Source organism: Rana temporaria, chromosome 1 (genome assembly GCF_905171775.1).
Source record: "Rana temporaria chromosome 1, aRanTem1.1, whole genome shotgun sequence".
Classification (NCBI taxonomy): Eukaryota; Metazoa; Chordata; class Amphibia; order Anura; family Ranidae; genus Rana; species Rana temporaria.
The window spans coordinates 610,425,361-610,449,725 of NC_053489.1; the positions used below are offsets into that span (position 1 = coordinate 610,425,361).

Consider the following 24,365-nt stretch of genomic DNA (forward strand, 5'->3'; position numbering starts at 1 on the left):
TATGCGCTTGTGCAGATATCCTGGATCTGCTAAGCTTTGTAGTCCTCCTTTGTCACTCCTTAACTATTGGGCAGTGGGATGCTTGTACATGGTGTGAATAACTGGCAGAGAAAGATTCACATAGCGTAATTCCGTTTTTGTTATAAAAATCAAATAGTTTAAAACATATCCACTCACATGGTATAGGAAAAAAATAGGCACAAAACCAGAAGCGGAAGTCCACAACAACCTGCGTCCCACCGGCCAGAAATTACGTCACCATCTGTGGTCACCTGAGGCATTTTTCCCCTCCCACAGGGCATTATGAAAGGATATCATTTCTGTAATTTCCAGCCAGTGGGGGTCAGTGACAGGACAAAATCATCTAGAGCCCAGGGAAAACATGCCGAACTGCAAACCCCCCATTAGAAAAAAAATCTCCTAGCACAACATCCCCCCCCCCGCACACCATATCACCTCTTCTAGCACTAAGCCCGAAATCGGACCTCATAGCACAAATTATCTTTGCCCATCCTCCTACCAACACAAATACCACTCCTAGCACACACACAGAACTCACTGTCCCCTCTTAGAACAATTCTTACCCCTTGCTGCCCACAAATTCCCTCCCCTCCTTGCTGTGCCCCCCCCACCTCACATGATACCACAGTGTCCAAGGCAGCTGCTACCCCTGCCCACTTCTTGAGCCGGCCCTAGTGGGGGTCTGAGACAGTTGAAAGACCAAATATAAATGGAAAGCATGTCTTGGATTCATTCCATTAGCGCTTGGGCCAATGTATATATTTTTCCCCTAACATTGGAAAGATTATCCATATCTTCATTTGTGTTCTTTACATCGAAGTATAAAAATAACTTTTAAAATACAGTTTCAGTTGATTTTGGGAGTATCACATTTACCAGTTTGAAGTATTCATTTTTATGCAATAGAGATGGCTCTAAAGAATTGCTATTACTTGACATTCATCAACTGCTACGGTGGGATTCAGCCATCCCAAAATACATATAAGTGGGTCTAAAAAAGTTCTGGTTTCAAATACCAAAGTTTAGTGCTAAAATAACAATAGGCTAGAGGAAGGCCAGTTTATGTTTTACCATCATAATTTCATGATGCTTACCAAAATGACATGGCCTGGCTTGCATTGCCACCTACACCTCACCGTGTCTCCTAGCATTAGACTTTATTTATCAATATGTCTTCGGGAAGGGCTGTGTTGGGCTGTATTTTTCTCCAATAGCTAAAAATATTTTTTTATTCTCAAAGTTTAGAGAAGATTTATATATAACACCTTGATTAATATGGTCCATGTTTTCATATAAAATTTGAATGAGGCTCTTCCTAACCCCATTGAAAATGTAATTAATCTAGTTGCAGCTCAGAATGTCTGTTCCACTGTGTATGCTCTTGCCATCTAGTGGACAAATAGGGAACTGCCCACTGACACACAGAGCCTCTAAAATCACCAGGGACCAGATGTAAACTACACAGTGCACTGTCGTTGCTAGATCAGAAGGTCATGACTGGGGTTCATAATTGGGGGCATACTAGTTAACCACTTAAGCCCCGGACCAATATGCTGCTAAATGCCCAAAGGCGTTTTTACAATTCGGCACTGCGTCGCTTTAACAGACAATTGCGCGGTCGTGCGACGTGGCTCCCAAACAAAATTGGCGTCCTTTTTTCCCCACAAATAGAGCTTTCTTTTGGTGGTATTTGATCGCCTCTGCGGGTTTTTTTTTTTCCGCTATAAACAAAAATAGAGCGACAATTTTGAAAAAAATTTAATATTTTTTACTTTTTGCTGTAATAAATATCCCCCAAAAACATATATAACATTTTTTTTCCCTCAGTTTAGGCCGATACGTATTCTTCTACCTATTTTTGGTAAAAAAAATCGCAATAAGCGTTTATCGATTGGTTTGCGCAAAATTTATAGCGTTTACAAAATAGGGGATCGTTTCATTATTTTTTTTTTTTACTACTAATGGCGGCGATCAGCGTTTTTTTTTCGTGACTGCGGCATTATGGCGGACACTTCGGACAATTTTGACACATTTTTGGGACCATTGTCATTTTCACAGCAAAAAATGCATTTAAATTGCATTGTTTATTGTGAAAATGACAGTTGCAGTTTGGGAGTTAACCACAGGGGGCGCTGTAGGAGTTAGGGTTCACCTAGTGTGTGTTTACAACTGTAGGGGGGTGTGGCTGTAGGACTGACGTCATCGATCGAGTCTCCCTATAAAAGGGATGACTCGATCGATGCAGCCACCACAGTGAAGCACGGGGAAGCGATCACGATAGCCGCGCCGTCGTCCCGGATCGCTCCCCGCGGGAATCCGACCGCCGCATGTAGCGGGGGGGTCCCGATCGGACCCCCGACCCGCGGGAAAGGCAAGGACGTACCTGTACACCCATTTGCCTGTACGTGCCATTCTGTGGACGTACATGTACATGCGGCGGTCGGGAAGTGGTTAAAAGCTGTGTTTCAATTCAAGTACATCTGAGAAACATAGCATTTGATATAAAAAGTCTATGTCTGATCTTCTATAAAAAGAAAAAAATATATCTGTAAGGCAAAGGCATAATGAGCTAGTATGCACTGCATACTAGCTCATTATGAAATACTTACCTTAGAACAAGACGTTGGTATCTAATCCCGGTCTACGCCGAAGGAGCTGACATTTTGCCCTTGGCATGTCTTCCGGGTTCGCGGCTCTAGCGCTGTGAGTGTCTGGAGTCTTCTTCCAGATAAGATCCGCTTGCGTCTGCCGGACCTTCAGCCGGACATTAACAGCGCATGTGCTGCTGACGTCAGCGGCTATATGCAAGCTGTACGGTTTAGGAGGTATTCACCTTGCATACAGCCGCTCATTTTACCTACAGGTAAGCCTTATTGTAGGCTTACCTGTAGGTAAAAATAAAAAAAAATGGGCATACAACCGTTTTAAAAGGATATGCTGCATCTACAGAAACTAGATATTTGCAATGCAGAAAATTGTGTTTGTTTTTGTATTCATTTCACAAATTTTTTTGGTTTTCGTTTTTCGGGTCATTCGTTATGATTTCAATTGGTAAATTTGAAAATCCGAAAATAAGAAAGAAAACCCGAAAATTCAAAAGAATAACTAACAAATAAATAACTATTAAATTATAGATATTGGAATTTCATTTTAAATTTGTCTGTTAGTGAACGTAACGAATATGAGTTTATCCGAAGTTTTGAATTATCCTAAATAACGAATGACGTATTTAAACAAATGGAATGGAACAAATTAATAATAAATAATAACAAGTTTTTATTATTATTGTTATTTATTATTATTATTATTATTAATTAGTTATGTTCCATTCGTTTAGATATGGCATTCGTTATTTTGGATAATTCGTAACCGTAAATTCATATTCGTTACGTTCACAAACAGACAAATTTGAAAGGAAATTCCAATATCTATAATTTAATAGTTAGTAATAGTTAAGTTCATTATTAGTTAGTTTTTATTTCAGATTTTCGGGTTTTTGTATTTTCAAATTTTGGAATTACAAATTTTTGAATATTCAAATTTATGAATATTAAATAAAAATCATTAAATGGGAAATATCAAAATTAACGAATTTGTCAATATTTGTTAAAAAAAAACTAATCTGGAACTAAAAGAATTGCACATGTCTAACAGAAGCTGTGCAATGCAAAGCAGGTCTCATACAGTATAGCAATGACATTTGTATTGCTCAATTAGAGTCAATAAGATTTTGCTAACTTGAATTTGATGTGCACTCCAATCTCTTGGATCTCTTCCCTATTAAATCTGGTTCTTAAAGGGTTAAAGAGCAGTCAAAGGTACCTTAGGCAATGAATCCTTACAATTTCCAAATTGACTTACACTGTCTGCCTCTGCCCCCACTTCCTCAATAATGATACCTGTGTTTTTTGGGGAGATGTTTTTAATGAAATTGGGATTTTTGCGTTAAATACTGAATGCGGTATTTGTTTGATTTAGCAGTAATTACTGCATTATTTAATGCAGTAATTTACCGCATTAAGCTGGTTGCTAAAGAGTGGGCCGGGAAGCCGGCCGCCGCGTCCTTAACCACGGATAAATCAAATGTCAGCGGGTTCCTCACTGACAGCTGAATATAAAAAAAATGCAAACAATTAAAGATGAAAAACAAAAAAAATGTGTGAGGTCAGGAAAGCCATGTTAGACCGGTCCATGCTGTGCTGGGTGGCTCCGCCCCTTACCTATATAAGAACTGTCAAACGGCAGAGCGTGCAGTAGGCGTTTTTTTTTCTTCGGATCAGCGGTGCATGGGCAGTGTGATTGACAATAGATCTACATCGTTGGACACTTTTTTTTTTTAAATAAAGGAATTGTCATACATTGTCTCTGTGTTTTTATTACTTTTTTACACTTTTTTGGTGAATGGGTAGAAGTATGATGTACTCATTCACCCAAGGTGAGTGCTGGGATCTGGGAGCTTCCAGTTTCAGATAAGCCCCCTGCCCGAAGACCCCATCGCCCATGTTGAGGGCATGTGGCCTGGTATGTTTCAGGTGGGGGGCACTCAGTCTGGTATGGATTTTGGGTGGACCCCATTCGTTTTTTTTTTCTTTTTTTAGCGTGGGGTTCCCTTTAAAATCCATACCAGAACAGGGCTTGGTATATATTGGCGGGAGGGCCCCATGCTGTTTTTCTGTTTCTTCATTTTTAATTGTCGACTTTTTTTTTTTTCCACATTCAGCTGTCAGCGGATAATTTGCTGACATATGATGAGTCATCCATTGTTAATGACATGGCGGTCCGCTTCCGGAACGTTCCTTTGCAACCAGCTATTTGTCAAAAAACAATGAATTGGACTTAAAGTATAACTAAAGGCAAAACTTTATTTTTAGTTTTAGACAGAGGGTTGATGGGTTCAAATGCATGTCAGTTTTGATTGTAGTCTGTGCCCCTGTTAAAGCTGCGTTCCGCCCAAAATGGAACTTTGGCTTTAAGGAATTCTGACGCCCTGACATTTGGCATGTCATATTTTTTTGGGGGGGCGGGTACCTAGTTTTGATAGGTACCCAGCTGCCATTTCTGCCCGGAGGCGCCTAGGCAGCCCCTCTCTTCCTGCAATCTTCTGGGACACATTACGTTCAGGATGTGCAGCGCGTCTCGCCCATTCGCAGTGCGCACACGGCTGTAAAGCTGTCACAGCCGGGTGCCCACACTAGTGATGCCGGTGCCGCGGAGAGGAGAGGGAGAGAGCCGAGGCTTTGGGTGGCCGCATCGCTGGACCGTGGGATAGGTGAGTGGGTGTTTATTAAAACGTTTTGTAGCTGCTGACTTTTAATAAACACCAAAACGGCTGGAACGCCACTTTAAGGAGATTCACTCTCTCTATTATCATTTCCTATTTACCATTATCATTGAAAGTGAAGAAAATCCCAAATTTTGGGTTGTCCCCAGAAAAGTAATAGAGGGAAAATCTTCCAATGGTCCTGGGGGGTCCCTAAGGATTTCCCTTAATTTGCAGGGATTTCCTCTCACTTCCTGTTTGGCTATGGGACAGGAAGTAAGGGGAAACCTCCGCAATGGGACACAGATGGCAAAAAAATTAATCTGGCAGATGTTCTAACCCTCCCTTGCTCTATCCAAAATGGAAAAAAGTTTGCCTAAAGTTCTTTTTAATTTGTTTTGCCTACTGATGAGAAGTTTGAATACACCTGTGTGTCTGTTACTGAATGTAATCTATTCTGCCCTGTGTCAGAGTGGGGATTGTCCTCTGGGTGTATATGTGTGTGTGTGTGCCTTTGTTCAAATAAACAGTTCATGTTCCAGCTTTGCACCCAAACGAGTCCTACTCAGTTCTTGGTTGCTGATATGCGGCTATATAATCTATTATCTATATTCAGACTGGAGGAATCGGTATATGACGGAAATGCTCAAGCGGAGTGTGGGAGGTTCTGTTACATTTCACTTTGGGCGGGGGGCTTGTGGAACTCAGCCAAAAGTGACTCCCGTCACACTCCCATGTCCCCCACTGTAATCTTCCAATACGGTGGTGGTTAATAGAAATGAGGATCTGTCATAGGCTCTCATCAAGAGTGCTTAACTATGCCCATCTTTTCCGCTCAGCTGCTCCATTCATAGAAGCTGTTGCTATCGAAAGCTATATAGCAATTTTTACCAACAATGCCATTACTAACCGCTTGAGAAAAGACTACAAAGCCTATTGTTGACACTTATTGAATAAAGCACCACTTCTCTTTGCCTGACAATCCCTGTTGCGGCATTTACATTTGTCTGGAGATTCAGATCTCATGAAGCCCCAGGGAATCCCTTAAGTTGTTGCACAGAGTATTGTGATCGTCTGCCTGCCATTTTTAAAATTTGCTTTAAAACTGAACATTAAAATGTGTCGACAAATTCTGGGGACAGGTCCTTGTTAATATTTGCCACTAGATATTGTAACTATCATGGCATGAATCTATCCATCGCTGCCGCCACACCCTATTCATGTGTCTGGCCACTTTGAGGATGCCGGGTGCATGATTTTTCAGCGGCAGGGGTGTTTTTTTGAAGCACCTGATTAGAGCCATAGGCTCTAATAGGCTTCAAAATAGGGTGGGCTGGGAGCGCAGAGCATTGTGCCATGAGCCCACCCAGGTTTTACAACAGTGAATTAATATTGGCTGTTGTAACACTGATCCTCAATCTGGCCAATCAGAAGCAGGTCTGAAACCCGTTTTATGATTGGCCGAAAAGAGAAGACTCCTGAGGCCTCGTACACATGACCAAACATGTCTGCTGAAACTGGTCCGCAGACCAGTTTCAGCGGACAGATCCGACCGTGTGTACAGCCTAGCCAGCGGACCGAAATCTCCCGCATGCGTCGAATGGATTCGATGCATGCGTGAAAGCATTTTACTTCCTGGTTTGGTGACGTGGCGGCGTCAACGTCACTGCCACGTCACCGCGCTGTCTGTCCGCGGGGATTTTGGTTTGATGGTGTGTACAGCCATCAGACCAAAACATCCGGCGGACCGTTTTCATCGGACTGTCCCGTCGTGTGTACGAGGCATGATAGGCCACCAAGGAGGAGGGAGGAAACGGAAGCTGCCGATGCCCGTGGAGAGCAGAGGAAGGGAAAGCTGTCGCCGCCGACGCTGAGTAAGGGAAGCTGCTGGTGAAGCGCTACATAGATGGAGTAAGTACACCAGACCGACAAGGGCCAATAGCCGCCACTGGGTGTACACTGCAAAGAACAGGATGTTTTTGCGTTGGGTATGGCCGTGTGGTTCTGTTTACAAATGGACAGGAAGTCTGTACAAATCAGTGACAGCCTGTACATGGCTGTTTGCATGTATTCTATTCTATTTTGAGCAGCCTGTGGTTAGGGATGACTGTGTGTCCCTGGATGCAGACAATTCACATCCAAGGGAGCGCTGTGTGCCATTATGTGATTTGCTGCAGACTGTGTCAGCCTGTCACTGATTTGTACATGCCCCAGCTTATCGGAAACACCTGGCTGTGCCCACCATAGGAATATGCTGATCTGGTTGGTGTACAGCCCTAATCATCTGTGTGCATGAGCCCTATGCATGACCTGGAGGGCTTTCTTTTGTTACTTCAAAAAGTGTTGTTTTTCTTTAAATTGAAGGTCTATTTCGTAGCATGTATTTCGACTAGTAAAGAGATAAAAGTACAAGCTCTGACTTCTGATAATAGGAAAGGCATGTCTGTGAGAGGGAGGTTAGGGCTCCCCTTTACCTGGTGGAGAGTTGCTGCTGATCACAGAGATCACCTTGCACACAGTAGAGGTTCTATCCACTGACTAAGCAATGTCACACACTGGGGAATATTACAGAACGTTGTTTCATCCGCAAACATAGACGCCATAGCTTTTTTTATCTTAAGTGCTGCATCCTTAGGAACAAGTGAAGGACAATATCCCACAACTAAACATATGGGTGGTCTATTTTGTTAACACCATTAACCAGTTAAGCCCCGGACCAATATGCAGCCTAAAGACCCAAGGTGTTTTTACAGTTCGGGACTGCGTCGCTTTAACAGACAATTGCGCGGTCGTGCGACGTGGCTCCCAAACAAAATTGGCGTCCTTTTTTCCCCACAAATAGAGATTTCTTTTGGTGGTATTTTATCACATCTGCGGTTTTTAGTTTTTGCGCTATAAACAAAAATTGAGCGACAATTTTGAAAAAAATGCAATATTTTTTACTTTTTGCTGTAATAAATATCCCCCAAAAACATATATAAAAACATTTTTTTTCCTCAGTTTAGGCCGATACGTATTCTTCTACCTATTTTTAGTAAAAAAAATCGCAATAAGCGTTTATCGATTGGTTTGCGCAAAATTTATAGCGTTTACAAAATAGGGGATAGTTTTATTGCATTTTTATAAATTTTTTTTTTTTACTACTAATGGCGGCGATCAGCGTTTTTTTTTCATGACTGCGACATTATGGCGGACACTTCGGACAATTTTGACACATTTTTGGGACCATTGTCATTTTCACAGCAAAAAATGCATTTAAATTGCATTCTTTATTGTGAAAATGACAGTTGCAGTTTGGGAGTTAACCACAGGTGGCGCTGTAGGAGTTAGGGTGCACCTAGTATGTGTTTACAACTGTAGGGGGGTGTGGCTGTAGGAATGACGTCATCGATCGTGTCTTCCCTATAAAGGGAATGACGCGATCGATGCGCCGACACAGTGAAGCACGGGGAAGCCGTGTTTACACACGGCTCTCCCCGTTCTTCAGCTCCGGGGAGCGATCGCGACGGAGCGGCTATAAACAAATAGCCGCGCCGTGGTCCCGGATCGCTCCCCGAGCGGACCCGACCTCCGCATGTAGCGGGGGGGGTCCCGATCGGACCCCCCACCCGCTAATAGGCGAGGACGTACGTGTACGCCCATGTGCCTGTACGTGCCATATAGTGGACGTATATGTACATGCGGGGGTCGGGAACTGGTTAAAGTATATCAATGGCAAAGTTTAAAAACGCATAATCTTTTCTATTTTCATTGTATTTCTATTATTTCTAGCCTACTCTTATGAATGATCTTTAAAGCGAATGTCCGCTGAAAAAAAATATTAAAGCCAGCAGCTACAAATAATACAGCTGCTGACTTTTAATATAATAATAATATAATATAATATAATAATACACATTTTTTAAAAACAAAATTTTTTTTCATGCTGAAAAATGATCGTGTGTACGCAGCATAAGTGTCATCATTTCCCAGGAGGCAATGGGGTCTTAGGACAGGAAGTTGAACCACCTAGGACCAGGAACTAGGCATATTACGAAATCTGCCTAGTAACAGTCAGATAGAAGTGAGTAAAAAAAAATATATTATTTTTTTTTACATTAAAGGCAAGCTGTTAATAGAAAGTTAATTTTTAGGGTGGAACGCTGCTTTAAGGTTGCACTATGTTTCCGTATGAAATTTCCAATAATCTGATTGTTGATATACCAAGTGCTGGTTGCTTGGAGAATGCTTGGAGAATTAAAGAGTAAGCTCAACTTTGTAGGAGAAGACGCTATGATGTTGCTCCCCAGTGCCTTACCTCACCTCCTCTGTAGCTGGAAGTCCTAAAATTATTTCTGAAGCACAGCTCTTCCCTAGACACAGATTGGCAGCGGTAGAGAGAAGGGGAGGAATGCAAATATCCTGAAGTTTGGTTGTTCTATGAAAGGAGAACATCCCATGTGCTTGTACATTGCAAATCTCTGCAGGAAATTGAGGGCTCAGAGCATACATATCTATAGAGATACATAGAATGCTTTCTTTGCTACATCTACTGCTTGCTGTGTTCAAATACTTCTTCAAACACCTCTATCTGCCATCAGGAAAAAAAAAAATGTGAGTTGTTGGAGCTGCTGAGATTTCCAACAGTGCTTCAAGGGAACAGCAGGAGACAGGGAAAAAAGGTTATATTGGTAATTTTGCTTGATTTTCCTGATATACTTAAAATAATTGAAGGTATGTTAAATGTGTACTTATGTGCCCTTCTCATGTTTGTAAAAGGTTTCCTGATAATGCACACTATTGCAGCTAGTTAGTATATATCGTTAGTAGATAAAGCCATTTACAACTCAGCCCCGAGCTCCATCACCAATCTTGTCTCCAAATATCACCCAAACCGTCCTCTCCGCTCCTCTCAAGACCTCCTGCTCTCTATGGCCCCGTACTCACGACCAAACATGTCTGCTGAAACTGGTCCGCAGGCCAGTTTCAGCAGACATGTTTGGTCGTGTGTGGGCGCGAGCGGGCCGAATTCCAGCAAACATTTGCCCGCCGGGCCTTTTCCCAGCGGACAAATATTCCTGGACTTGTTTTAAAACAGTCCGCTGGAATCCTGCCCGCTCGGACATGTACGGTCGTCAGTACAGACCTACCGTACATGTCCAGGCGCCCGCCGTCCCTCGCATGCGTCGAATGACTTCGACGCATGCGTGGAAGCATTTTAAAGGCGGGCCGCCCACGTCGCTGCGTCATTGTCGCGGCGACACCGCGTCATCGACGCGGCGACACCGTGGACACGCCCCGCGTATTGTTTACGCGCGGACTTCTGTACGATGGTGTGTACAACCATCGTACAGAAGCCCTCTGGCAGACATGTATGGTGAAAACGGTCCGACGGACCGCTTTCACCATACATGTTTGGTCGTGAGTACCCGGCCTATCTCTCTTGTCTCAACACACAGCCATTAATGTCTGTCAAAAGTGAGTACACCCCTAAGTGAAAATGTCCAAATTGGGCCCTAAGTGTAGTGTATTTTGTGTGGCCACCATTTTTTCCCCAACACTGCCTTAAAGGGACACTAAAGGCAGAATTGTTTTATTTTTTTTAAATAACAAACATGTTATACTTATCTCTGCTGTCCAGTTCGTTTTGCACAAAGTGACCCAGATCCGTGTCTTCTGGGGTCCCTCGGCGGCTGTCTCGGCTCCTCCTCGCAAAAGCTTTCCACGTTCATGCGAGCTCCCTCGCATGGTGGAAAGCTTTTGCGAGCGCGCTCCTGTGATACATCGGCGGCCATAGCCGCCGACTGTATCACTCGGCCCCGCCCCCCGGTGCGCCGCATCATCCGCTGTGATTGACAGCAGCGCCAGCCAATGGCTGCGCTGCTATCAATCCGCCCAGCCTAGCCAATCAACGGCCAGGCTGGGACCCGAACAAGATGACAAGCACGCGCCCGTGACTTTCAAACGGTGAGGTAAGTAAAACGGGGGCTCGGAGGGGGGGGGGCGCTGCTGGCATAGGATGCATTAAGGTAAAAAAACTTTTACCTTTACAACCCCTTTAACCCTCTTGGGCATGGAGTTCACCAGAGATTCACAGGTTGCCACTGGAGTCCTCTTCCACTCCTTCATTACGACATCACAGAGCTGGTGGATGTTAGAGATCTTGTGCTCCTCCATCTTCCATTTGAGGATGGCCCACAGATGCTCAATAGGGTTTAGGTTTGGAGACATACTTGGTCAGTCCATCACCTTTACCCTCAGCTTTTTTAGCAAGGCAGTGGTCATCTTGGAGGTGTGTTTGGGGTCGTTATCATGTTGGAATACTGCCCTGCAGCCCAGTTTTCAAAGGCAGGGGATCATGCTCTGCTTCAGTATGTCACAGTACATGTTGGCATTCATGATTCCCTCAATGAACTGCAGCTCACCAGTGCCGGCAGCACTCATGCAGCCCCAGACCATGACACTCCCACCACCATGCTTGACTGTAGGCAAGACACACCTGTCTTTGTATCTGAATGCCGCCACACATGCTTGGAACCATCTGAATCAAATAAGTTTATCTTAGTTTTATCAAATCACAGGACGTGGTTCCGGTAATCCATGTCCTTAGTCTGCTTGTCTTCAGCAAACTGTTTGCAGACTTTCTTGTGCATTATAATTAGAAGAGACTTCCTTCTGGAAAGACAGCCACGCAGACCAATTTGATGCAGTGTGCGGCGTATAGTCTGAGCACTGACAGGCTGACCCCACCCCTTCAACATCTGCAGCAATGCTGGCAGCACTCATACATCTATTTCCCAAAGACAACCTCTGGATATGATGCTGAGCACGTGCACTCAACTTCTTTGGTGAACCACGGCGAGGCCTGTTCTGAGTGGAACCTGTCCTGTTAAACCGCTGTATTAGAACCACTAAAATGTTTTCTCTTCTTATATTATTTTAATTTCTTTTTATATATGCATGTGTGAAAAATATGTATCACAATAGTGTTTATTATCCTTACATGAAGTTTTGTCATATATGTTTTTAAAGTATATTTCGACTTGAACCAGACATACAGAGAAAGCTATTGAAACCCAGAGCAGATGCTCCCCCATCCCCCATTGCTCCTTTTTCCCCTTCTCCTCATTTCAATAAAGGGACTCTATGACAAGAAGAACTGTTTTCCAAATAAGGCTCTGCCCCTGAAACCTTGGGCTTGAGATCCCTGTATATGAACTTTGAACGAAGGATACTCTACATGTGCTTCACTCTGCCAAGATCAGACGTCACAGGGGCGTGTAATAAGAAACCACCATGTATGGACTGACCTATCAAATGTGCGAGTGATGTCCTATTGTTTATAAAAAGCCAATAAATGGGTTTGGCCTTCCTGTTGGGCTGAGCTGAAAGGTGAGAGAGATGTAGATTTTCTGGTCCACATATTTCACCTTATAATTTGAATCAAACGGCAGAATGGGTTAGCCCTGAGGTTGGATCATGGGTCAAATCGATATCAGTCTTGACCACCTTGCTGCAGCTCAGTTTCAGGGTCTTGCCAATCTTCTTATAGCCTAGGCCATCTTTATGTAGAGCAACAGTTCTTTGCCATGAGGTGCCATGTTGAACTTCAAGTGACCAGTATGAGAGAGTGAGAGCGATAACACCAAATTTAACACACCTGCTCCCCATTCACACTTGAGACTTTGTAACACTAATGAGTCACATGACACCGGGGAGGGAAAATGGCAAATTGGGCCCAATTTGGATATTTTTACTTAGGGGTGTACTCACTTTTTTGTTGCCAGCAGTTTAGACATTAATAGCTGTGTGTTGAGTTATTTTGAGGGGACAGCAAATTAAAACTGTTCTACAAGCTGTATACTCACTACTTTACATTGTAGCAAAGTGTAATTTCTTCAGTGTTGTCACATGAAAAGATATAATAAAATATTTACAAAAATGTGAGGGGTGTACTCACTTTTGTGGGACACTGTATGTAGGGAGATTTGTTTATTCTCTGTGTATCATCTGAGGCGGTTCCCTTCACTGGGTATATGTGAGGGTTTACATCCACTTTAATCTGAGAGGAGCTGCATCCACTTCACCTGGTGTTCCCTATCACTCTCCTGGCTGTCTTTTGTGCCCCATTAAATGACGGTTGGGCTCCAGTCAGTGCAATAGCTTATTAATTTTCTATGGTAGCATACACATGCAGTGGCTGGGCCAGCACAAGGTGCAGAAAGGACAGTTGCTATATGCTGGTTTTTTATTATAGGAATCCAGGGACGATTTTCGAAATGTTCTACTACTCAGATTTTCTTGCTAATGTTGGAAATAGTTTCTGATAGTTTAATTAGGCGCATTAGAATCATTTCACAGGAGTATACTTGAATGGGAAAAGTAACTAAAAAAAATCCTAAATGAGAGATTAAAATGGGTGATTAGTTTCCTGCTCCCATTCAAGTCCATAGATGAGAAGGGAGGAGATTAATTGCTACTCAGTTATGCTATTGAAAATCTTATTAACTATAATGTGATACAAACAAAGAGTTTATTCATATGAGACATTTCTGAGCTACTACAAATCCGCCATGTAGCTCTAGGCTTAAGGCTGACACGTTTTGGTTCCCAGAAGACTAAATGGATTAGAGAGTGGGGTGGGGTATAACCTGTGTGATTTTGTCACAATTAAAAAACAGAGAGAGGTTTTAATTTTTTTTTTTATGATAACCAAAATGTGTTTTCCATCTTAAAACTAAGGTAGCTTATGGCTCATTTAATTCTACAATTTGCCCCTGTTATAAATATGCAATTCGTTTAGTTCCGAATTAGTTTTTTTAACTAATTTAGACAAATTAGTTCATTTGGAAATATCCGAATAAATGAAAACCCATTTAACAAATTTTTCCGAAAACCCGTTTAACAAATATTCGTATATTCGTAAACTGGAATTCGAAATTCCAAAAACCCGAAAAATTCTAAAATCTGAAATCATAACTAATAATAACTTAACTATTACTAACTATTAAATTATACATATTGGAATTTACTCTCAAATTTGGCTATTAGTGAATTTATCTAATAATCTCTAATGATATCTAATAATATTTATTAAAGTGGAGTTCCACCCAGGAAAACAACATTTGCCCAAAAATCATAAATAAAATTGAAAAAAAAATGTGAAAAAATAAATAAATTTATACTCACCTTAAATACCTGTTGCTATGCGGAAGCCTCTTCCGTAGCCATGGTCTGTCTTCTTCTTCAGCTTCTCCTAGTGAATGGGGCGCGCTGCTTTCTGGGAACTGTGTGTGTTCTCAGAGAGCAGCCGCCCATTCACAAGTCGGCGCGAGACTCGCGCATGCGCAGTAGGAAATGGGTAGTGAAGTTGTAAGGCTTTACTGCCTGTTTCCCCTAGTGTGAATGGCGGCGTGGCACCTGCATCGTTCGTGGGATCGGCATCGGGGGGGCCATCAGTGCGGGCAAGTAGGACAGGTAAGTGTCCTTTTTAAAAGTCCGCAGCTACACTGTTGGTAGCTGCTGACTTTTAAAAAAAAAAAATTGCGGGTGGAATCCCGCTTTAACAAATTAATAATAATAACAAATAAAAAAAATAATAAAAACACTTTTTTATCATTATTATTATTTATTTGTTCCATTCCATTTGTTTAGGTGCGGCATTCGTTATTTCGGATATTTTGTAACTTCGGATAAATTCGTATTCGTTACGTTTGCTAACAGACAAATTTAATAGGAAATCCCAATACCCATAATTTAATAGTTGGTTATTATTAGTTAGTTTTTCTTTCAATTTCTCGAATTTACAAATTTACGAATTGCGTTTATAACGTATGACTCAAAAAACGAAAAAAAAAAAAAAACACACGAATAAAACAAAAACTAACACATTTTTTGGCAGTTATAAAGGCACCAAAATTAGGTTACTTGTAGAAAGCAGCAGTTAGTCACAAGTTAAAGTAATTATTTTTTTGTTAACCACTTCAGGTCCGCCCCATAGCAGTTTTACAGGGCAGAACCTGTTTGATGGATCACCTATACTGTATATATGTGATTCGGTTCTTCCGGGTAGGGGGCGCTCATGCGCGCCACCAGCAGCCCACTCCCGCTGTGATCACATACAGTGAGAGCCTAGTGGCAGGTACCGTGGACTTGATGTCCATCAGCACATGCCGATGATTTAGCAGAGAGGCAGAACTGCAGTCTGCCTATGTAAACAAAGCAGATCGCCATTCTAACACGAGGGAAGGCATGGATCCTGTGTCTATGCAAAGCAGGGACTAGGATCCATGTCTTCCCCTAGTAAAAGCACCTCCCACACTATACTAAAACACAGACTAGGCACACCGTTAACCCTTTGATCATCCCTGATGTTAACCCCTTCACAGCCAGTGTCATTAGTGCAGTGACAGTGCATACTTTTTAGTACTGATCACTGTATTAGGGTCACTGGTCCTCAAAAAAAAGTGTCAGTTAGTGTCAGAATGTTTGCTGCAATATCCCAGTCCTGCTGATCGCCATTTCTAGTTAAAAAAAATTTTTTAAATATCCCATAGTTTGTAGATGCTATAACTTTTGCGCAAACCAATCAATATATGCTTATTCAGTTTTTTTACCAAAAATATGTAGCAGAATACATATTGGCCTAAATATATGAAGACATATTGATTTGTGTGTTGTCATTCTTTTTTTTTTTTTTTATAGTGCAAAAAATAAAACACACTCATCAAATACCGTACCCACAAAAGAAAGCTCTATTTGTGGGGGAAAAAAAGAACATACATTTTATTTGGGTGCATCTTTCCACGACCACATAATTGTCAGTTAAATTAACGCAGTGCCGTATCACAAAAAAAATGGTGTTAGTTAAATATTATATATATTTATGTAATGTGGGGCTCCAAAAAGGAACAATGAAAATAGGAAAAAAAAAGTTACATAGTATTAGCAAAAAAAAAAAAATTCAATAAATAAAAAGGGTGGAGGAAGAAGTTGAGTTAACTAATGCCTGGTAAACACAATGAGATTATGAGACGAATGATCGCACGTTTTTTTTTTTTTTGCATGCTAATCTCATATCGAAACGGAAGAGTTTACTACAGTTATGAAAATTCTCGTACGACAGAATAAAAATTTGGAAGTGATGTAATGTGTTGTAGTGTATTTGTATTGTATTTTCGAACGATGACTGTACTGATTACTATATATACTCGAGTATAAGCCAGGTTTTTCAGCCCTTTTTTTAGGGCTAAAAATACCCCCCTTGGCTTATACTTGAGTCCGTGTACCTAAAATTATTGAGAGGCTGCGGGCATCCATTGTTTAAAACTTGCGGTCTCCTCCTGGTCCCTTCCGTGATAGACGGAACTGTGCTGACAAACATTCTCTCACCCTCGGGTTTCCCAGCAGACACTGTATTCAGTGTTCTGCCAATCATAGACACCTTTTCATCCTTGGACAGGAGGATGTCCGAGATTGGCTGAACACTGAACACAGTGTCTGCTGGGAAACTGAGTCCGAGGATGAGAGAACGTCCGTGATAGGCGGAACTGTGTCTGCTGAGAAACGCCTATCAGGGAAGAGACCAGGAGGAGACCGCAAGTTTTAAACAATGAATTGACAGGCCTGCAGCCTTTCAATTTCAGGTACACTGACAATGGGCACAGTGAGGATGGGCACAGTGAGGTTGCAATGGGCACAGTGAGATGGCAATGGGTACAGTGAGGTTGGCACAGTGAGGTTGTAATGGGGACAGTGAGGCGTGCAAATGGGCATTGTTGACCCTCTTTTCCACTTACAGTAGCTGCTGCATTCTCACCCTAGGCTTATACTCGAGTCAATACGTTTTCCCATTTTTTTGTGGTAAAATTAGGTACCTCGGCTTATATTCGAGTATATATGGTAAACAAAAATTGTATGATCTGGTATCGTACGAGAATTTTTTTGTACATGTCCGATCGGATAATATTGGATGAACTGTTATGATCGGTTCTCGAAAGCTGTGTACTAACAATCAGATTATCATACGATCGCTTCAAAAGCGGTATTTTACGTATGATTTTCTGATCGTGTGTACGGGACTTACGGGTTAATAAGGAGTTTAATCAGAACTACATTTTTGTAGGAACTGACATTTTGTGCAGCTCAAAGGACAATCCTTTGGTTGTCACATATGTACTAATTCTACAACCCTATTTGCAGCCTTCCTTCATACAGAAGCTGCCTAGTTCTTCCAGGACATGCAGGAGGGTCTGACTGCAGGAACATCAGTTTGACAGCAGGGTACCTGGGAGCAGTGACAGCAGGAGAGAGCCCCTACCCGAGGTGGGAGCCCACAGGGTCAATTAACGCGCATTTCTGGTCATACGCCAAAACGTAAAATCCTATATTCATTTCTATATTGTATTTAAATTATTTCTAGACTACTCTTGTTAATCAAAGCGATCTCGAAGTTTGTAAACTTACTTTGTGAAGATCTTCACATATTTTATTCCTTGAATTCTGTGACACGTAGTCACTGTGCCCTGCTTATAGGCAACAGGTTGATGGTTTTATAGCACCAATTTCATGTTCATACTCCAGTTTTACAATATTTTTATATAGTTTCTGTGTCCTTTTACATATCTATGTTTATTACGTGCAAAGATTGTGTGAACTCTGTTCTTCATGTCTTCGATATGCAAAATCAATGAAATTACATTGAACACTTGGGGAACACGTGGAAAAAAAATGTGTTTGTAGGAAACAATATTTTTTTGATTGGTTGCTATTTTATTTATTACAGGTATATAGCACTATGGCCAACAATTGTTTTACTTACAACCCACCATCAAAAGCTCACCAGTCGCCAAAAAAAAAAAAAAAATTAATGTCAGCAGCTACAAATACTGCAGCTGCTGACTTTTAATATTAGGACACTTACCTGTCCTGGGCGCCACCCAAAGCCGATCTGTCCCTCGGCTCTCGGGTGGAGGCACCGCCATCTTTGGTAAGGGAATCAGGAAGTGAAGCCTTGCAGCTTCACTTCCTGGTTCCCTACTGCGCATGCGCGATCCCACTGGTCCCTGCTGGTTTCTGGGACCTGTGTGTCTCCCAGAAGACAGCGGGGGGGGACGAAGTAGGTGGCGGACGTGGTGTAAATAGCCAAGGTGACCTATGCCCGGAAGTGGGAGCAAATACCTGTATTACACAGGTATTCGCTCCCCAATGAAAGGTGCCAAATGTGACACTGGAGGGGGGGAGGAATCCGAAAAGCAGAAGTTCAATTTATGGGTGGCACGCCGCCCAACGCTTTAAACCATTTCCCTTAAAGGGTCACTAAAGGATTTTTTTTTTTTAATAAATAGCTTCCTTTACCTTACTGCAGTACTGGTTTCATGTCCTCATTGTTCGTTTTTGCTTTGATGTTGCTGTAAATCTTCTCTGTTCTGGACACTTCCTGGTTGTCTGTTTCCTGATGACCACAGTACTGGGAGATTTCTCACTGTGGTGACTAATCAAGGAGGTGTGATTACTGTGTGTAAAACGAAACTGGATTGGTGCTGAGGAGTTTTAGACAAAGTATCACTGCTCTCTATTGGCTCACTGCCCTCTATTGGCTCTCTGTACATCAGAGAACCAGCAAACAACAGCAAAACCGAAACTACACTGCAGGTACATTACATGATTGTTTTTTATCTATTTTTAATCATTTTTAAAAGGAATCATTTAACTATTATGTCTCTTGACCCTTTAACATGTTTGTAGTGCAAGAGCCTGCCTGATTGGATACAAATTGAATTGGATGGTTTGGGTCTTCATATGACATCGTTTTGGGGGATCTAAAGTTGAGTGTATAAAAATTGTACAGTCAGTTTATTATATATATGGTGAGACTTGGGTCCAGTTCACACCACATACCGTCCAGTGCATTTTTTCTTTCTGCATAAAAACACATGAAAAGTAGGTTTTCAATGGCATAGTTCACACCAGTTATTGCAGTTCCAGTGTGTTCCAGTTTCAGAAAAAAAAGTAGAACATGCTGCATTTTTCCTGCACTGGACCGTACTGGAATGCTGTAAAACGCATCAAACACGTACTGGAATGCACCGAAAACACACTGGAACACGTGTCCTTATGTAGGGTTAAGAAAAACGAGGAGAAAAAAATGCACTGGGCTGCATCAAAAACACACATGCGGAAAACCATCTGGAACGTATCCGGACTGCGTTTCTATGGTGTGAACTGGCCCTTAGTGTTTTGCTATCATCTTGGTTTAAAAACAGAGCCACTGGAACCTGCTGATTGGTGAGGAGCGAGACAGAACAGAGCTCTACAGAACAAGGCAGAGCTCTGTCCTGTCAGTGGGGATATGCTGGATTTTGTTTTGCTGCAAAGCAGGGAATAAAATCCAGCACATCCCTTAGTAAAAGCACCAGATAGTAAACACAAAAACACTGGTTAGGCACACATTTTACCTTTTGATCGCCCTAGATGTTTAACCTCTTTCCAGCCAGTATCATTAGTGTCATTAGTACAGTGACAGTGCATATTTTTAGCACTGATCACTGTATTAGTATCCTTGGTTCCCACAAAGTGTCAAAAGTGTCAGAGTCAGATTGTCCGCCGCAGTCCCTCTATAAGTCGGTATCACTGCCATTAGTAGTATGACAAATAAATAAATGAAAGTTCCAGTACGTAGACCATTGGTTGTAGACACTATGGGCCAGATTCTCAAAAGAGATACGACGGCGCATCTCCAGATACGCCGTCGTATCTCTGCGTAGCGCCGCCGTATCTATGCGACTGATTCTTAAAATCAGTTACGCATAGATATCCATTAGATCCGACAGGCGTAAGTCTCTTACGCCATCGGATCTTAACTGCAATTTTTTTTTTGCCAGCTAGGTGGCGCTTCCGGCGATTTCACGGTTGAGTATGCAAATTAGCTATATACGCGAATTCCCGAACGTACGCGCGGCCGACGCAGTAAAGTTACGACGTTTACGTTAGGCTTTTCCCGGCGTAAAGTTGCCCCTGGGTCTATGAGGCGCAGCCAATGTTAAGTATGGCCGTCGTTCCCGCGTCGAAAATTAAAAAATTTACGTTGTTTGCGTAAGTCGTCTGTGAATGGGGCCGGATGTCATTTACGTTCACGTCGAAACCAATGACGTCCTTGCGAAGTCATTTGGAGCAATGCACACTGGGATATTTTAGGGACGGTGCATGCGCAGTTCGTTCGGCGCGGGGACTCGCTTCATTTAAATGAAACACGCCCCCTACCCGCCGAATTTGAATTCCGCCGGGTGATTTACGCTACGCCGCCGCAACTTTACAGGCAAGTGCTTTGTGAATAAAGCACTTGCCTGAAAAACTTGTGGCGGCGTAACGTAAATGAGATACGTTACGCCCGCACAATTTTGCGCCCATCTACGTGAATCTGGGCCTCTAACTTTTGTGTAAGCCGAACAATATACACTTATTGGGATTTTTTTTTACCAAAAATGTATGAAAATATTTGATTTTTACATTTAGTTTTTTTTTTTTTTTATATGTTTTATAGCAGAAAGTAAATATATTTGTTTTACAATTGTCTGACATTTTTTGTCTATAGCGCAACCCCCCCCCCCCCCCCCCAAAAAAATAAAAAAACAAAGCTCTGTTTGTTCTGGTCATGAAGGACACTTCTGCAGATCAAGTGGTTATAGTGGTCATAAACCTCAGACATGAAATATAAACAAATATAGTGTGTACTTGTCTCAATTAGAAGTGTAATTTATGTGTGCTGTTTCGTTCCTTTGCTATCAGTATGAGTCACTTCTGACAATTTTTTTCCTGACAACAAGAGAAAAAAGGTGACAGGGGAGGGCTCTCCAGCTGATTGATAGCTTCGGCTCTGTTCCTGTGTGCTGTGTGAAGAGGGGTGTGTCCCTTCCCTCCAATCGGCTCTTACAGCTCTCCTCACTGAGCTCTGCAGTGTGTAACTTCAGCTCCCAGACCCCTGCTTTCTGAAATCTCAGACAATCTTTATAAATTCTGAACTTTGAACAGCTGTAGAGAAGACTGCAGATAGGCAACTTATGTAGGAGGATTTGTTTTATCTCTGTGTATCACCTGAGGCCAGTCACTTTACTGGGTATATGAGAGGGTTTATAACCACTTTAAAGCTTTTTGTTACCCCAAAAGTTCATATTTCTGATATGTGCTTGCTGTACCATATACATGTATGAGAAATTACCCTGTTCTCTTTGTATTGCTTCCTTTATGTGAAATCCCATGTGTTTCTGCTAGTTACCTTGCTTTCCTATTCAAAACTGACCACACTAAGCAGGAAAACACACTGTGGTCAGTTCTCTAGCTATGCTGGGAACCCGGGGTGCTCCAATGATCAGACTTGTCCTGACATGCCTCCGCTGCACAGCCATTCACTGGGAAGCTCAGTTTGATGTTGCTTCTCCTCCCTTCAGCTCTTATGCAGCTGAGAACAGAGGGAATGTGATCACTTATAAAAAATGGAAAAAATATATTTATAAAGTTTTTTTCTAGCTATACAAAAATGTTTTGCCTTTCATTTCTATTTTTAAAAATAATGGGTTGTTTTAGAAGGTGATCGTTTACAATCACTTTAAGTATATGTTAAGTATTTTATTTGATTATGATATCCTTCTGACATTCTTTTAATTTGCACATTTCAGATTTGGTAAGGCGGATAGCAGTACAGAAGTTTGGCCCATCTCGTAGTGACTATCAAAAGGTAATTTTACTGAAGTAATGTAGCAATGTTAAGGTGGCTGTAAACCCACTTTTGAAAAAAAATAAATAAAAAATAACACCTGCAAGACATAAGGCATAAAGCTAGTATGCAAAAATAATACAAAGGGGTATTTCTGTGTTTACACACAGAGCTCCACGTCCCTGCTGTGTTACCGACGATCGCGTGTACCCGGCGGACATCGCGGCCGCCAAGTACATGCATCGGCTTCCCAGCGATGCGCCGGGACAGTGTTTACCCGCTGCGCGCCCCCCAGGGGCGCGCGCGGGTAATGCACTTGAAATGACGTCCAAAGACGTCCAGTTGGCACCTGAGAGCCGCGCTGTTGACGTCTTTTGTCAATAGCGTGGGTCTCAAGTGGTTAAAGCATATAGTCAGAAATCCATTGTCACCAGCACAGAAAGGGATGGGGAATCCAACATTTTGCAGCAAAAAAGAGAGGAAACCTTTCAATGGCAACACATTAGTGTTGAACCAATATCGGTGCCAATCCTAAGCTCTCGTACAAGTGCTTGTACTCATGCAAATGCTCCATTACCTTAAACCGATATCTAATTTGGCCTGCATTGTGGTGTGATTTGAGCACATACAAAAGGAACGAGTTCAAATCTCATGTGATTTGAACAGGAATGCGATGCTGTTCCTGTCTGAATCACATGCAGTTTCCTGCACCGCTCCTGTGTGAACCCAGGCTTATAGAGAACAATGTGCATGGTTCTACCCACTCAAGAACACACTGACCACGTGATAAGAGTTGTCTACTACCTCAGCCAGTCAGTGGGTGCAGAAGATAGGACTGCTAACTCAATAGGTGATTTCTAATTCAGTATATATGAAACCACTCACTGTTAAGTCAAAAATTGGTGCTGGTATATTGTGTAGAGTGGAGGGAGGGCATCAGCACAAATTCTGGAAGTTCTGTATGAAGCTTTTAAAGAGCCTGAGATAGGGATGCATCCAAACCAGTTTTTAAAGCGTTCACACAGAAGCTGTGCAGGAAACCGCATGTGATTCAGACAGGAATCGCACCACAGGGGCGGCCAGTCCATTAGGGGCATATGGGCATCGCCCCCCCTATCCATGTGTTCAGCCCCCTGATCTACTGATCTACATGCAGGGCACTGGATGCATGAATTAGAATCTCGGAGGGGCGGTTTGAAGTAGGTGATTAGAGCCAGAAGCTCTAATAGGCTTCAAAAAAGGGTGGGCTGCGTCCCGATCCCACCCAGTTGTGTGACAATAGTGAATGAATATTCAGTATCGTCACACTGATCCTCCTCCCAGCCAATCAGAACGTGGGTCTTGAGACCGTCACCCGATCTTATTGAATGTCTAGGAGGAGGGAGGAGCCACACGGCAGAAGCCGTCAGGATTCAGATAAAGAGGAGAGGACAGAGGAGCCGCTGCCCACCACCCGTAGGAGCCTGCAACCCACCCGTTGCCCATAAGAACCTGCCTGCTGTCCATAGGAGCCTGCAGCCTGCCTGTAAAAGCCTGCAACCCGGCCGCTGCCCATCGCCCGTAGAAGCCTGCAACCTAGATGGGGTAACGGCCGGGGGGGATGGGGGTGCCTCCGACCAAACAGTGGTTGTTTGCCTCCCCCCCTCCCCTGCGCACCTCATTCCTGTTCAAATGTGATTCTTTGCAGTGCCACTTGAGCCCATTCACTTTGTATAGGCTCAAATTCCAGAGCACCACAGGCTAAAATATGTATTTTGAAATTGGTATTGGCAAGTACTTAACCACTTGCCAACTGCCGCACACGCTTTTACATCAGCAGAATTGCACGGACAGGCAAATGGGCATACAGGTACGTCACTTTAAATTTGCCGCAAGCTCCATGACCGTGCCCGTGGGACCCATGGACTCAATATCCGCCGGTGTCCCACGATCGTTTCACGGAGCTTCAAAACGGGGGGATGCCTGTGTAAACAAGGCATCTCCCTGTTCTGCCTTGTGACAGGACACTGATCGTTTGCTCCTTGTCATCGGGAGCAGCAATCAGTGTCGTGTCACAGTAAGCCCAGCCCCCATACAGTTAGAATCACTCCCTAAGACACACTTAACCCCTTCCTCGCCCCCTAGTGGTTAACCCCTTCCCTGCCAGTGTCATTTACACAGTAATTAGTGCATTTTTTTTATAGTACTGATCGCTGTATAAATGTGAATGGTCCCAAAATGGCATCAAAAGTGTCCACCATAATGTCGCAGTCACGATAAAAATCGCTGATCACCGCCATTACTAGTAAAAAAAAAATATTAATAAAAATGCCATAAAACTATCCCCTATTTTATAGACACTATAACTTTTGCACAAACTAATCAATAAACGCTTATTGCGATATATTTTTTTAC

At 42.6% G+C, this 24,365-nt stretch overlaps 1 protein-coding gene across 15 annotated transcripts in view; it reads left to right on the top strand.

Moving 5' to 3' along the window:
* Window positions 1-24,365, top strand: part of PROM1 (prominin 1) — a 306,658-nt gene that overhangs the window by 136,451 nt on the left and 145,842 nt on the right. For all 15 annotated transcript variants that reach the window (XR_005746346.1, XR_005746354.1, XR_005746356.1 and 12 more), the window contains exon 3: window positions 21,934-21,992. Coding sequence is in view for 4 of the 15 variants with exons in the window: in XM_040335216.1 (XP_040191150.1) it covers window positions 21,934-21,992 (59 nt within the window). In the remaining 11 variants the exon portion in view is untranslated. The remainder of the gene's footprint in view (window positions 1-21,933; window positions 21,993-24,365) is intronic.